At 43.4% G+C, this 14,459-nt stretch overlaps 2 protein-coding genes across 4 annotated transcripts; one reads left to right on the top strand and one right to left on the bottom strand.

Annotated features, from left to right (window-relative positions):
- The first annotated feature begins 452 nt into the window (after window positions 1-452).
- On the top strand, window positions 453-3,138 carry LOC123485081. The gene is made up of 5 exons (XM_045215958.1): window positions 453-592; window positions 842-993; window positions 1,076-1,262; window positions 1,359-1,562; window positions 1,886-3,138. The coding sequence occupies exons 2-5, from the start codon at window positions 852-854 to the stop codon at window positions 2,703-2,705; spliced, it is 1,353 nt and encodes a 450-aa protein (XP_045071893.1). The 5' UTR covers window positions 453-592; window positions 842-851; the 3' UTR covers window positions 2,706-3,138.
- A 2,813-nt stretch (window positions 3,139-5,951) lies between these two features.
- On the bottom strand, window positions 5,952-14,172 carry LOC123483525 (DCN1-like protein 5). 3 transcript variants are annotated; one of them, XM_045213718.1, is made up of 11 exons: window positions 14,054-14,172; window positions 11,584-11,652; window positions 11,338-11,380; window positions 11,134-11,236; window positions 10,445-10,536; window positions 8,295-8,365; window positions 8,092-8,183; window positions 7,871-7,979; window positions 6,843-6,947; window positions 6,569-6,668; window positions 5,952-6,466 (listed from the first exon to the last, which is right to left on the bottom strand). In XM_045213718.1, exons 4-11 carry the CDS (start codon window positions 11,202-11,204, stop codon window positions 6,408-6,410), a joined length of 699 nt encoding a protein of 232 aa, XP_045069653.1. In that variant the 5' UTR covers window positions 11,205-11,236; window positions 11,338-11,380; window positions 11,584-11,652; window positions 14,054-14,172; the 3' UTR covers window positions 5,952-6,407. The 3 variants fall into 3 exon arrangements, with proteins under 3 accessions (XP_045069653.1, XP_045069651.1, XP_045069652.1); XM_045213716.1 differs by having other exon boundaries at window positions 6,569-6,671; window positions 14,054-14,170; XM_045213717.1 differs by lacking the exon at window positions 11,338-11,380 and having other exon boundaries at window positions 6,569-6,671; window positions 14,054-14,170.
- Window positions 14,173-14,459: the final 287 nt, after the last annotated feature.

The following is a 14,459-nucleotide window of genomic DNA, read 5'->3' as shown; positions in this document are numbered from 1 at the left end:
GGCTGCGTTCACATAGGCAGCCCAATTCGGATCTTTTTCACTAATTGGTCTCTTGGCCAATCAGATCTGAAAAAGCTCTAACGTGAAAAGATCTGATGTGATTGGTCGAAAGAACAATTAGTGGAACAAATACAAGAATTAGGCTGCCTGTATGAACAAATCAAATTGCAGATCGGTCAATTTGCCAGTCTGGAAACAATGTAACGCTTTCATCTAATCCGCATCAGATTACAGTTTGTTTGGAAACAACACGTTTTTCACGTCGCTGCTATTTACAGTACTGCAGCGCCCCCATGTGGCCACCGGGTAAAAGGACAACAGCGTAATGTACTGCCAGGTAGAGCCAGTGGCCGTGACCGAGGTAGCCATGTGTCTGTCTGTCGCGCTGTGTCATTAATGTTTAACCCCAAGGGACCGGAGTCACCGGACATATGAAAAGTCATGTGAGAAACTGCACTTTACACTTTTCTGAACTGAAGAAAGACAACATTCACATCAGACAACGGGGGAGATGGGCATGAAACATCTAACTTGTTAGTTTAATTTAAGACGGTTTGTTGTATAAGGAGATACACTCAGAACAAACTACACAGTAAGTAATAATGATACTGTGATGAGGATCAGTGTATTGAACAATTATTTTTCCCACAAGGCTATTACTTATTCACCCTGTGTGTTTTAATGAAGGAGTATGCCAAGAGAAAGTTTGTCTGATACTTGATTGGTTAATTGATTTATTGATTGGTTGATTGCTTTATTATTTATCTGTGGAATATAAAAACATGTTATGAGGTATATGTAGCATTCTGGGAAACATTGTCCTTACTGTGTCCCTGTGTAGAGTGGTGGGGATGGGGAGAATTATGGGGTCTCTGCTGATTGGCTCAGCCCTCTGTATGGGCGTGGTCAGTCTAACCCTTAGCCACACCTCCAGGGTCAGAGTTCACAAAGGGAGGAGCCTCACACTGCCCTGCATGAACACAACACATACAGGTGAGATAACACACACACACAAAAAAGACTACCTTTGTGGAATGTCCCCATACACCTGTTATACTGGTGTTTGTGTGTGTAGGAGTGGTCCAGTACTGGCAGACCCCGTTCGGTCGGGTCCTGAGCAGTCTGCATGCCAACCAGAAGGATGTGGTTGCTATGCAACGAGATGGTAGCCTGCGGATCCACATTGCCTCTCCTCACCACAGCGGCCTGTACTACTGCGTCCTACTGGCCGGAGGACAAACTACACTCACATCCTACCTGCTGTAAGTACTGTTGTAAGGCATCCATGTTGTGTTAATACAGTAGTGTATTATATAATAGCGTGCCATTTGGGACTCACCCATGCATTCACTCTTTAGCTCCCTCAGGACTGCCAGCAGTCGACAGGACCCTGTGCTCGAACCCAGGCGGACGGTCAGGAGTGTTCTGGGTGATCATGGAGATGAGAGGGATGTTCCCGTGGTTTCTGACGGTGCGTTTGCGGCGGCGGTGACGGCATCAGTAGTGGTGACGTTCCTGGTGGGGCTCAGCTCTGGAGCTCTGAGCAGGCCTCTACTGGACAGGTGCATGGGTTTATCTACCTATATTAAACATCTATTCACCTTTATTTTACATTCGATAAAGATGAAGTTCAGTATTTTACAACTTCATGTTAGATGGTTCCTCACCCTGAAAGTAGAATATAGGCCAGGAGAAACTAAATCATGGTTAGCTGAAACTTGTAGTGGTTGTTTAAAGAAAACCGAACCATGGATTGATTAGTTTCTCTTGGCCCATAGACTGCTTTCAGAGTGAAAGTAGTCTAGTTGTAAAACACTGAACTTCCCATTTAAACAGCATCAACATTAAATACAGATACATTTTACCAGCACTCCTTCTCTCTAAGGTGTGTGAATTGGGTGCGGTCGCTAGGACAGGGACGTCGTAACCATGGTGAAACAGTCAGCGTGGCATTCCGGAAGGATGTGGAACAAGAGGATGAGGATGACTCTGCCTCGACGACAAGCGTTACCATGGATAAAGTCAGCCCATCTCCACCGGCCAAACCTCAGAGAAGCTTCAGGGGCAAACGTCATGAAGAGAACACTGCTTATCTGGAGGGCTGCGACCAGGGGAGAGGAGAGGAAGGGAGGGAGGGGGGAGGAGAAGAGGGGATGGAGGTTGGAGACAGCACTGATGGAAAAGAGAGGAGCAGGAGAGAGGGGGAGGAAGGAAGAAGAGAGAGTGAGGAAGGGAGAGAGGGAGAGGAGGGGAGGACAGAATGTAAGGAGAGGAGGAAAGAGAGCAAGGGAGAGGTTGAAGAGGGAGGATCTAGAGGCGATAGTAGCAGTGATTCAGAACAAGGGTCTGTTGGGGCGAGACAGGGGGGAGAGGTGAGGCAGGGGGAGGGAGAAGAGATGTGTTCTCCTCCCCAGCCAGCTAGACGGAGCCGTGTGATTCGTCTGTACCAGTACGATGAGGAGGGGCATCGCTATGGTCACCTGCCAAACCCCTCCCCCATGGAATGTACTTCCCCTGCCCCCCGGGCCAAGCAGCGCTCACTGTCCCTCACCAGGCTCAACACCATCATGGCTGCTGCCACCGCCAGCCCCCTTGACCCCCAGAGCCCCCCGGGCAGAGACTCAGACCCTGACGAAAGGGACACAGCCAGTCCAGCCAGCCCATCCCAGGGCCAGGAGAAACCCGTATTTCAACTGGAGATGTGACATACAAGATCTGGGCCTGTATTCATAAAGCGTCTCAGAGTAGGGCTGCTGATAAATGATCCAGTCCTAACCTGTCCATATAATCTTAATCATTACGAATTAAAAGGCGAAACTGGTTCTAGATCAGCCCTCCTAGTCTTGATAGATGCAGCCCCTGAGCAGAAAGATCAGGGTCATGTTCAATAGGGCATACAGAGACACGGTACCAAAATGGTTTGAAACAGAAAAAATTTTGTATTTCTTACTGGACAACTTTAACAGGTAGTGCCTCGCCATTTCACTCCATTGTAAAACATTTTCTCAATCACAAATTCTCACACACAAATTCCCAGAAACACTTGAGATTTTAACTTGTCATCAAATCCAGCAGATTCCATGATTATTTTGTAAAAAGCAATTGGAAATAAAACATTAAAAATACATGTTAACTTTGGATGATTGTGTTAATTTAAAGTTAGTCCCAGTGTATTTGGTTGTAACCTTTTCCCCAGGCAATACTTGCACATAACAGTGGCTTGCAAAAGTATTCACCCCCATTGGCATTTTTCCTATTTTGTTGCCTTACAACCTGGAATTAAAATGGATTTTTTTGGGGGGGTTGTATCATTTGATTTACACATCATGCCTACCACTTTGAAGATGCAAAATATTTTTTATATTGTGAAACAAACAAGAAATAAGACAAAAAAATGGAACTTGACCGTGCATTACTATTCACCCCCCCCAAAGTCAATACTTTGTAGAGCCACCTTTTGCAGCAATTACAGTTGCAAGTCTCTTGGGGTACGTCTCTATAAGCTTGGCACATCTAGCCACTGGGATTTTTGCCCATTCTTCAAGGCAAAACTGCTCAATCTCCTTCAAGTTGGATGGGTTCTGCTGGTGTACAGCAATCTTTAAGTCATACCACAGATTCTCAATTGGATTGAGGTCTGGGCTTTGACTAGGCCATTCCAAGACATTTAAATGTTTCCCCTTAAACCACTCAAGTGTTGCTTTAGCAGTATGCTTAAGGTCATTGTCCTGCTGGAAGGTGAACCTCCGTCCCAGTCTCACATCTCTGGAAGACTGAAACAGGTTTAGTCAAGAATTTCCCTGTATTTAGCGCCATCCATCATTCCTTCAATTCTGACCAGTTTCCCAGTCCCTGCCGATGAAAAACATCCCCATAGCATGATGCTGCCACCACCATGCTTCACTGTGGGGATGGTGTTCTCGGGGTGATGAGAGGTGTTGGGTTTGCGCCAGACATAACGTTTTCCTTGATGGCCAAAAAGCTCAATTTTAGTCTCACCTGACCAGAGTACCTTCTTCCATATGTTTGGGGAGTCTCCCACATGGCTTTTGGCGAACACCAAACGTGTTTGCTTATTTTTTTCTTTAAGCAATGGCTTTTTTCTGGCCACTCTTCCATAAAGCCCAGCTCTGTGGAGTGTACGGCTTAAAGTGGTCCTATGGACAGATACTCCAATCTCCGCTGTGGAGGTTTGCAGCTCCTTCAGGGTTGTCTTTGGTCTCTTTGTTGCCTCTCTGAATAATGCCCTCCTTGCCTGGTCCGTGAGTGTTGGTGGGCAGCCCTCTCTTGGCAGGTTTGTTGTGGTGTCATATTCTTTCAATTTTTTAATAATGGATTTAATGGTGCTCCGTGGGATGTTCAAAGTTTGGGGATATTTTTTTATAACGCAACCCTGATCTGTACTTCTCCACAACTTTGTCCCTGACCTGTTTGGAGAGCTCCTTGGTCTTCATGGTGCTGCTTGCTTGGTGGTGCCCCATCCTTAGTGGTGTTGCAGACTCTTGGGCCTTTCATAACAGGTGTATCTATACTGAGATCATGTGACACTTGGATTGCACACAGGTGGACTTTATTTAACTAATTATGTGACTTCTGAAGGTAATTGGTTGCACCAGATCTTATTTAGGGGCTTCATAGCAAAGGGGGTGAATAGATATGCACGCACCACTTTTCCGTTATTTATTCTTTGGAATTTTTTTTAACAAGTTATTTTTTTCATTTCACTTCACCAATTTGGACTATTTTGTGTATGTCCATTACATGAAATCCAAATAAAAATCAATTTAAATTACAAGTTGCAATGCAACAAAATAGGAGAAATGCCAAGGGGGCTGAATACTTTTGCAAGGCACTGTAGCACTAATAAGCCTGGAATAACAACAACTATAGTCTGGCCTATATAGGAGTGAACATAAACATTTATCATTATGAGTTTAGCGAATCACACGACTGCAAGACAGGGCTCCAAATTAGAGGTACACAATATGGGATGAAGTGTTCGGAGGGAAGTGATTGATTAAATATAAAGCCGATGGCTATTGGCTCTGGACTTTTTCGTGTTCTTTCTATTGGGTTAAAGGCCCAGTGCAGTCAAAAACGTGATTTCCCTGTATTTTATGGGGTTAGGGTTAGTGTACAAAACATTGGGAACGCCTGCTCTTTCCATGTCATAGACTGACCAGGCGAATCCAGGTGAAAACTATGATCCCTTATTGATGTCACTTGTTAAATCCACTTCAAATCAGTGCAGATGAAGGGGAGGAGACAGGTTAAAGAAGGATTTCTTGAGACAATTGAAACATGGATTGCGTATGTGTGCCATTCAGAGGGTGAATGGGCAAGACAAAAGATGGTAGTAGGTGCCAGGCGCACCGGTTTGAATGTCAAGAACTGTAACGTTGCTGGGTTTTTCACACTCAACAGTTTCCCGTGTGCACCAGGAATGGTCCACCACCCAAAGGACATCCAGCCAACTTGACACAACTGTGGGAAGCATTGGAGTCAACATGGGCCAGCATCCCTGTGGAATGCTTTCGACACCTTGTAGAGTCCATGCCCGACGAATTGAGGCTGTTCTGAGGGCAAAAGGAGGTACAACTCTATATTAGGAAGGTGTTCCTAATGCTTTGTACACTGTGTATATTTCCATACTGAGGCTGGAGTAATACTGTGAAAATTATGATAATGTACTTTCAGTGTAAGAGCTGTTTGAAAAGACAGCCTGAAATTACAGCCTGTTTTGGCCTGTCTGGTGGTCACCAGGCAGTACATTTGTTAATAGACCAATAAGAAGCAGTTCCAAACCTCTCTGCCAATAACATATAGTTTTCCCCTCCCCACTCAGACCACTCCCAGACTGTCCTAGCTAAATTCTTGCTTGAGAAATTGGTATTTGCTAAGTTATTTGTTAGAAGCAAGTTTGGTTGTACCAATCAGAGGTTAGAAGCAGGTTTGGTACAATTCCATTCTTTATTCTTGTTCAGAAAACATACTATAAACGAGGTAAGACTCAAAAATGAAGGGAAAAAAATGTTCAAGGAAACCGATAAATTCCCCAGTCGATCTTAACAATGGCTAGACAACTGTGGCCACAGATGCAATATATATGAAAAATAGTTCCCTCTTTAGTTTAGCTTTTTGTTTGTTTTCTTCTTGTTGAACTTGTTTAAATGAACACTGGAAAAGTATCTTCAGAGAGAGAGAACTTCACTGTTGGCTCACGAAGCACAGAGGCCGTCACTGGAAGTGTGTGTGCGCTCCATGACACCGTATGCGTGTGTGTGTGTGTGTGCACAGTCCATGGAAGGTGTATATGTGCCGTTTCTGTATATTTCAAACGGAGGGAGAACATCTTCATGTGTGCTTCTCTCTTTCGTTTTCCTCCTGCTCCCTCTTTCTTCTCTCCGCTATAACGCTGCCAGCCGAGCTTTCTGCCACTCCACAAACTCATCCAATAACACCGGCCCTGCAGAGAGAAAGAGTAGTGTTAGTGTGAGAGGGACTGTGTATGTGTGTTTTTTTATTTGTGTGTGTGTTTTTGTGTGGTTTAGTGTGTGTGTGTACTCACAGGCTCCATCCTCGTCATAGTTACTGAGGTCTGTGCTGACTGTACGACTGAACTCTAAGACGTTATACCACTGGTCCTTATTCATCACCTTGTACTTGGACTGCTGCAGGGGAGGAGAGAGAAGCGAGGGGGAGGAGAGAGAAGCGAGGAAGAGTGGGGAGAGGGGGAGGACAGAGAGAGGAGGAGATAAGGGGGTGGAGAAAGGTGATAAATATTAGGAGCGAGTCAGTACAGGAACCACACAGCTGTGTGGTCAGCATTGGGTGTGTGTTACCTCCAGAAACTGGTTGAAGACAGGGAACAGTGGCCATGTTCTCCCCAGTAGCAATGCTAGCATGGACTTAGCTGTGTCCATGTCCAGACTCCTCTGGTCCTTATCCTGGGAGAGGGAGGGAGGGGGAGAGGGAGGGGGAGAGGGAGGGCGGCAGAGGGAGGGGTAAGAGAGATGATAAAGAAGAAGAGAATGTAAGTACAGTGCAGAGATCCAGAGTTCCTCTGTGAAGATGGGAGAACCTTCCAGAAGGACAACCATCTCTGCAGCACTCCACCAATCAGGCATTTACGGTAGAGTGGCCAGACGGAAGCCACTCCTCAGTAACAGGCACGACAGCCCGCTTGGAGTTTGCCAAAAGGCACCTAAAGACTCTCAGACCATGATAAACAAGATTATCTGGTATGATGAAACCAAGACTGAACTCTTTGGCCTGAATGCCAAGCCTTATGTCTGGAGAAAACCTGGCACCATCCCTACAGTGAAGCATGGTGGTGGCAGCATCATGCTGTGGGGATGTTTTTCAGCGGCAGGGACTGGGAGACTGGTCAGGATCTAGGGAAAGATGAACGGAGCAAAGTACAGAGAGATCCTGGATGAAAACCTACTCCAGAGCACTCAGGACCTCAGACTGGGGGCGAAGGTTCACCTTCCAACAGGACAACGACCCTAAGCACACAGCCAAGTCAACGCAGAAGTGGCTTCGGGACAGGTCTCTGAATGTCCTTGAGTGGCCCAAGGTGCTTCAACAAAGTACTGAGTAAAGGGTCTGAATACTTGTGTAAATGTGATATTTCCATTTTTTATATATTTGCAAACATTTCTAAAAACCTGTTTTTGCTTGGTCATTATGGGGTTTTGTGAGTAGATTGATGAGGGAAAAAAACAATTTAATCAATTTTTGAATAAGGCTGTAATATAACAAAATGTGGAAAAAGTCAAGGGGTCTGAATACTTTCCGAATGCATCCAGATCCTCTCTTCAAGAAGTCAAACCATTTCCTGACTATGAACCAGTGATAGAGGACTCACCCTGGCAAAGTCGAAGGCGTATCTGTAGATGTTTTTAAAGATGATCATGTCGTTGAGCTGATTGCGCAGGTAGTCCAGTTTCCCCTGTAACCTCTCTATGCAGTCACACCTATAGGGGGGTGTAGTGTCACAAACACACACACATGGTTTCCCAGTCACACCTATAGAGTCAGAAGCATCAGAAACATAGACATGTGATGTGGTAAATCAAGGTTACTCACTGTAGTAAAGTCATTCCCTTAAGCCACTCCTCCTTAGTGAAAAATCCCATATTTGGCGCTTCTAGTTTCCATGCTAAAACTAACATGATAATCTGAAAAAGAGAGAGAGAGAGAGAGAGAGAGGGGGAGAGAACATACATCATAATTATCAACGATGGATGGCTGGATGGATGAAGAGAAAAGAGGAGGAGAGGAAGACTAACGTTTTCTGGTTCCACTCCAATGTCTTCACAGAACTTCTCCATCCCCTCTGGACCCAACACCTCATCTGGACCTGGCACACACACACACACACACACGGGAAGCATGCACAAAACACACACACACACACACGGGAAGCATGCACACACACACACACACACACGGGAAGCATGCACAAAACACACACACACAAAATGGTATAAATGACTCTATATTTAGTGACCAATAATCAACTTCAGAGTTCCTTGCGACTTAAAAAGAGTTCTATCCGAGTGTGTATCAAAGTTAATAGGCCGTCCTATTTTTGTATCTATGATCATCATGATATGACAAACAGTGCCTTCAGAAATTATTCACACCCATTGACTTATTCCACATTTTGTTGTGTTACAGCCTGAATTTAAAATTGATTAAATTGAGATGTGTCACTGGCCTACACACAATATCCTAGAATGTCAAAGTGGAATTATGTTTTTATACATTTTTACAAATGAATGAACAATGAAAAGCTGAAATGTCTTGAGTCAATAAGTATTCAACCCCTTTGTTATGGCAAGCCTAAATAAGTTCAGGAGTTAAAATGTGCTTAACAAGTCACATAATACGTTGCATGGACTCACTCTGTGTGCAATAATAGTGTTTAACATTATTTTGAATGACCACCTCATCTCTGTACCTCACACATACAATTATCTGTAAAGTCCCTCAGTCGAGCAGTACATTTCAAACAGATTCAACCACAAAGACCAAGGACGTTTTCCAATGCCTCACAAAGAAGGACACCCATTGGTAGATAGGTAAAAATAAACTAAAGCAGACATTGAGAATGGTGAAGTTATTAATTACACTTTGGATGGTATATCAATACATACAGTCACTACAAAGATACAGGCGTCCTTCCTAACTCAGTTGTCGGAGAGGAAGGAAACCGCTCAGGCATTTCACCATGAGGCCAATGGTGACTTTAAAACAGTTACAGAGTTTAATGCCTGTGATAGGAGAAAACTGGATGGATCAACAACATTGTAGTTACTCCACAATACTAACCTAAATTACAGAGTAAAAAGAAGGAAGGCTGTACAGAATAAAAAACATTCCAAAACATGCGTCCTGTTTGCAATAAGACACTAAAGTACAACTGCTAAGAATTTGGCAAAGAAATCAACTTTATGTCCTGAATACAAAGCATTATGTTTGGGGCATGTTACTAAGGGAGTTATTAGCCCAGTTACAGCTCATTTCTAGTCAGCAGTGGGGGAGTGGTTGCTTCCTGCAAGAGTACAAAACGTGTGCATTTCTAATCATCTTTGAAAAGCAAGTCAGGTAAATAGCATTTTTTCTGTCTTAAAGGGGCAGTGTTGTATTTTGAGACAGGCTTGAATAAGCTAAGTAGCCAATAGGCAGAGGGTAGCATAATTTGTCTGATTCTCTGTAATAATGGTAAGGGAATAATAATGAATTTTATTTTGTAAAGTGGTTTCTTGCATCAAACACCACAACATTTTCAGTCACCTTGTCTGAAGGACAAGTGGATCAACAGGTTAATGTCAATCCTTAAAAGGTTGTTTTTCCCAAAAAACTTTTATGGAATGTAGGCCTACATTGAACACCACATTGGCTGCTACTGTAGGCTGAATGATAGAACAGCTATTTCCATGTTAAAATGTTATGAGATGCATTTTCTCCATTGTTTTTTATGGAAGGCCACTCTAATAGGCCTAGATTATGATAAAATAGCAACAGTAGCCTAATTGACCACTGTTATAACTAACTTAAAGCAGGTACAGCCTCAGTGTTCAAAGTAAACACGCGCCACAAGTTGCACAGAGTTTTCACAACGTTCAAGTTTGCGCTCAGAGCAGAAATTTGCTCTGTGCCGGAAAAAAATAAGAGGGAACATTGCTCAAAGCTGTAATCGCTGCCAAAGGTGATTTTAACATGTATTGACTCAGGGGTATGAATACTTATGTAAATGACATATTTCTGTATTTCATTTTCAATAAATGTGCTAATATTTCAAAAAACATGTTTTCACTTTGTCATTATGGGGTATTGTGTGTAGATGGGTGAGAAAAAATTTCTGAATTCAGGCTGTAACATAACAAAATGTGGAATAAGTCGAGGGTATGAATAATTTCTGAAGGCACTGTACCTGTGTACTCGTAGAACCAGGCCAGACATTTCTTATTGGAGAACTGGTCATCTGGGCTGATCAACCGGCCTGGAGCCTGGGGTCTGCAGAAACTACAACACAGGATAGAACACAGTCAGAAACTACAAAACACAGGATAGAGCACAGTCAGAAACTACAACATACAGGATAGAACACAGTCAGGAACTACACCACAGGATAGAACATAGTCACTAAACAGACTCAGACACATGCATGAGAGGAGTTCTTAAGATATTCAGTGTCACACACACTCCTCCCCCCCTCCTCTCCTGCGGACTGACTGAGGTCTGTGCTGCATAAGGGGACAAATATGTGCTGAGTGTTGAGTTCCCCAGTCAAGCAGCCAGGCTCACTGCACAGAGCAAAGCCAGCAAGCAGCAGCTGCAACACACACACATGGTGGAATGGGTGAGGAGAAGGAGGGTCTTCAGTAGAAGGGTTGGGTGAGGCAGAGTTCCACTACCGCTCTAAATACAGCAGGTTTTTGAGGGGTGGGGGCCATAAAATGGGGTTTGTGTAGGGGGTGGAGGGAAAAGACCAAACATCCAATAGTGAAGGATGGTGGGAGAAGTGGTGAGGTGAGGAGCAGGAGTGGTGAGGAGAAGGAGAGCAGGGGTGGTGGGTGAGGAGCAGGGGTGACGGGTGGTGGGTGAGGAGGGGTTCCTCACCAGGTGATTTTACACTTCCTGAGTCCCGGGTCATCTGACCCTGAAGACTTCCTCTTCTTCTTCACAGGCATCGCGGAGTCTCCACACGGGTTAACTAGCTGGGCTGGGTCCACACACACACACACAATGAATCTGTCAGCTCACTCAGCTGAGAGCCATACCATAAACAGTATACTATTTACAGATAGTATATAGGAGAAGTACCTATGTATTTCTGGTCTCCTTGTCCATTCAAATCTATAAGATTCTATAATAAAAACACAGTTTACAGTGAGAGACTTGAGGTGATGACCTACATAGTACCATAACATTATAAAGCATACATAAAGACAAGACAGTATGGTCACATTACATAGCTAATCAACTCTCAGAATGCCCCTGCTCTGGCAGTGGCTCAACTAGCTATAGTACTGGGCCATCCCAATAGTTCACTCGAGTCTGTTAACTTACAAATCTGTCCAATGTCTGTGATACCGTCTGTAGGTCTGCCTCCTCAGCCAGTCCGAACACTGTACTATCCTACAGCAACAGACAGACAGAGAGCAGGAGGAGAGGGGAGATGACATTGTAGCTAATATACTTTGTAATGTGTAAGTGGTTTTCACGGTTGTGCGCCAGACAAGGCGTAAACCACAGATCAGATAACTCCTATGTTTAATGTTAGCCAGTTGGCTGTATATCGAAGCAGCTAGCTCATCTAAACAAACAGATCTCATCCAACGCATGCATCGTTACTTGGCTAGCTGCTATCTGGTCAATAAGTTATGTGGACCTTAGCCCATTCAATAGACAGTAGCTGTAGTGGTGTAGCGGTGCCTGGAGAAGTGGGTATACTCTCTATTTTTTTTAAAGGAAAGGCATCCTGTGTGTAAAATTTTATGTTTTCCTATAGTTTATGAAGTCACTCTCGAAATCACCATATTTTTTAATAGAAAAACGAAAGTAATTGGATGATCTAAATCCACAACAATGCTTTAAAACCACACCAGGAGACCATTTATGAGGTCTGGGAAAATCAAAACAAATATTGTGGGGAGGGTGTAGCTGCCCTTTCATTCAATTGTGTGCCTAGCAAGAGACCATTTGGCTAGTGGTGTTTCTGTACTGTACAATGTAGGCCTACAGTACCGTACATGTGAGTTTGCTAAACAAATGCCCTACCGATTGATACAGATCATAGATATCATTCTGCCAGGTAGACGTACTTTGCAGTCAACATTTAATTGGGAAGACTTTTAAGGAAAGCCTTTAGAAATGTTCATTCAAACAGCGCATGATGACTGAACTGCACTTGGCAAAGATTCAACCAAGACTTCGGATGAAACTTTTGGCGTCAAACTGGGCCAGCATCCCTGTGGAACGCCTTCGACACCTTGTAGAGTCCATGCCCCGACGAATTGAGGATGTTCTGGGGGGTGCAACTCAATATTTGGAAGATGTTCTTAATGTTTTGTACACTCAGTGTATTTCACGTGCTTTGCGATTCCGGTTCTGCACTCCCAAGCTCTAAAGACCGGAAGGGAGACCTTACCAGCCAAAATTGGATGCTCTACGTCCACAACAATGCTTAAACCACATCAGGAGACCTATGTGGACCTTTCGGTTGGAAGCTGATAAACAAATGTGAAATAGCTGGCTACTGTAGAATCAGAGCTAGCGGCCAGATTTCATCCAAGTTACTTTGATCGTCTAGTTAGCTAATGTTACATTTCTACCGGATGCTTTCATGTACAGACAGCAGACACATCAACGATCGCTACTCTACTAGCTACCTAACGTTAGTTACCTAGCTAGCTACCCAGTTAACGTACACAGAACTACAACAAATAACGATATGCATCGACACACATACAGGAGTTTCTCCCAATTATTGTTGTAGGTGCTAGTTAACGTTTAACAACGCTGGCCAGAATAACTGCGTCACCGTAATGTCGAACGGAGAGAAAAATTAATAAACCCACTGCACTGGGTAACTAGCTAGATAGTCTAAATACGAACTATAGTACAATGTACGGAAGAACGGTTGTTATCAAATCCAATAAAACATATATTGACAAGATTTCGTATGACAGGTCTAGCCTGAGTGCTAACGTTAGCTAGCGGCTAGGCAATTTAACTGCGATTACAAAAGCAAAAGGCAAAGGCTAACTAGACAACTAGCTAACAACATGCATTGATTTTCGAAATCAAATGTAATGTATCACATGAGCCGAATATAACAGGAGTAGACTTTACAACGAAATGCTTGCTTACGAACCTTTCCCAACGATGCAGTTTAAAATGTAAAATTACCGGATCAACGTTATTTTGCAATCAATTACCTAAGGTTAGTAGCTAGCTAAGTGAAGCAAGCAATATTATCTTGATCTGGCTTAATCATGACTATACATGTGATTAATCATCTTAACCACAAAAGTAACTATCTGCATAAAGATTACAACAATACAGACACGACTGGGGTGTTGCTTATTTGTTGTTATCAAGAAAGACATAGCTAGCTAACGTTAGTTCGAGTTAGCTAGAAATGTAAGCTAATTAGCTAGCTACCTAGCCAACTAACACGGGTAGCCAACAGCCAGCTACTTTAGCTAGTCAGTTCGCAGGTTATTTCTGTCATGATGTTCAAAAGCCAACAGTAGTCGAATACGTGGGACCAGCAAAGCAATCTGTATTTATCTAGCATGTCTAGCTAGCTAGAATACATGGGGTAAAGAGATCAATCAAATTCGACCAAAACAATGGAAACGATTAGCTGGAATGCTAACTAGCTAGCCAAGTTAGTTTCTCAACACAACAGTCAGAAAACATATTTAGCCGTTGTTGGCTAGCTAGCTAAATATTTGTCACAGGTTTACGTCAGTTCATCCACGGTTACAACACAGTTTTGGATATTAAAAGTATGTGAATATTTTATGCAAACCTTGGATTCCAAGAGTTGTGTTTCTTTTTATGAGAGTTGATCATGCACTTTTACGGTTGCAATCTGACGAGCTGATCACTTTCCAAGTGGTAAAAGCAAACTGCTTTCTTCCGGGGCAACAGAGAGCTATGGAACGTACCACATGATTTCAAGGGGTGCGCGATTGAGTCGTACTCGCTATGGAAATAAATCAAATTACAGGTCGAATTTCTATTTGACCGTGCTTGATTTTAAATAATATTGAAATCATGAAATTGGTTTAAAAATAAATATATATAAAATAACTAAGGATTAGGTATAAATAAAACAATCCCCTTCCTCCCTCTACCAGAAATGACATACACGTCACTTGTCATATCTTCTGCCTGTCTCTTTCCCACATCTCCCTACAGTGTGAGGCATCTGC

This window comes from Coregonus clupeaformis, chromosome 5 (assembly GCF_020615455.1).
Source record: "Coregonus clupeaformis isolate EN_2021a chromosome 5, ASM2061545v1, whole genome shotgun sequence".
Lineage (NCBI taxonomy): Eukaryota > Metazoa > Chordata > Actinopteri > Salmoniformes > Salmonidae > Coregonus > Coregonus clupeaformis.
This window is presented reverse-complemented; position numbering and strand designations above follow the sequence as displayed.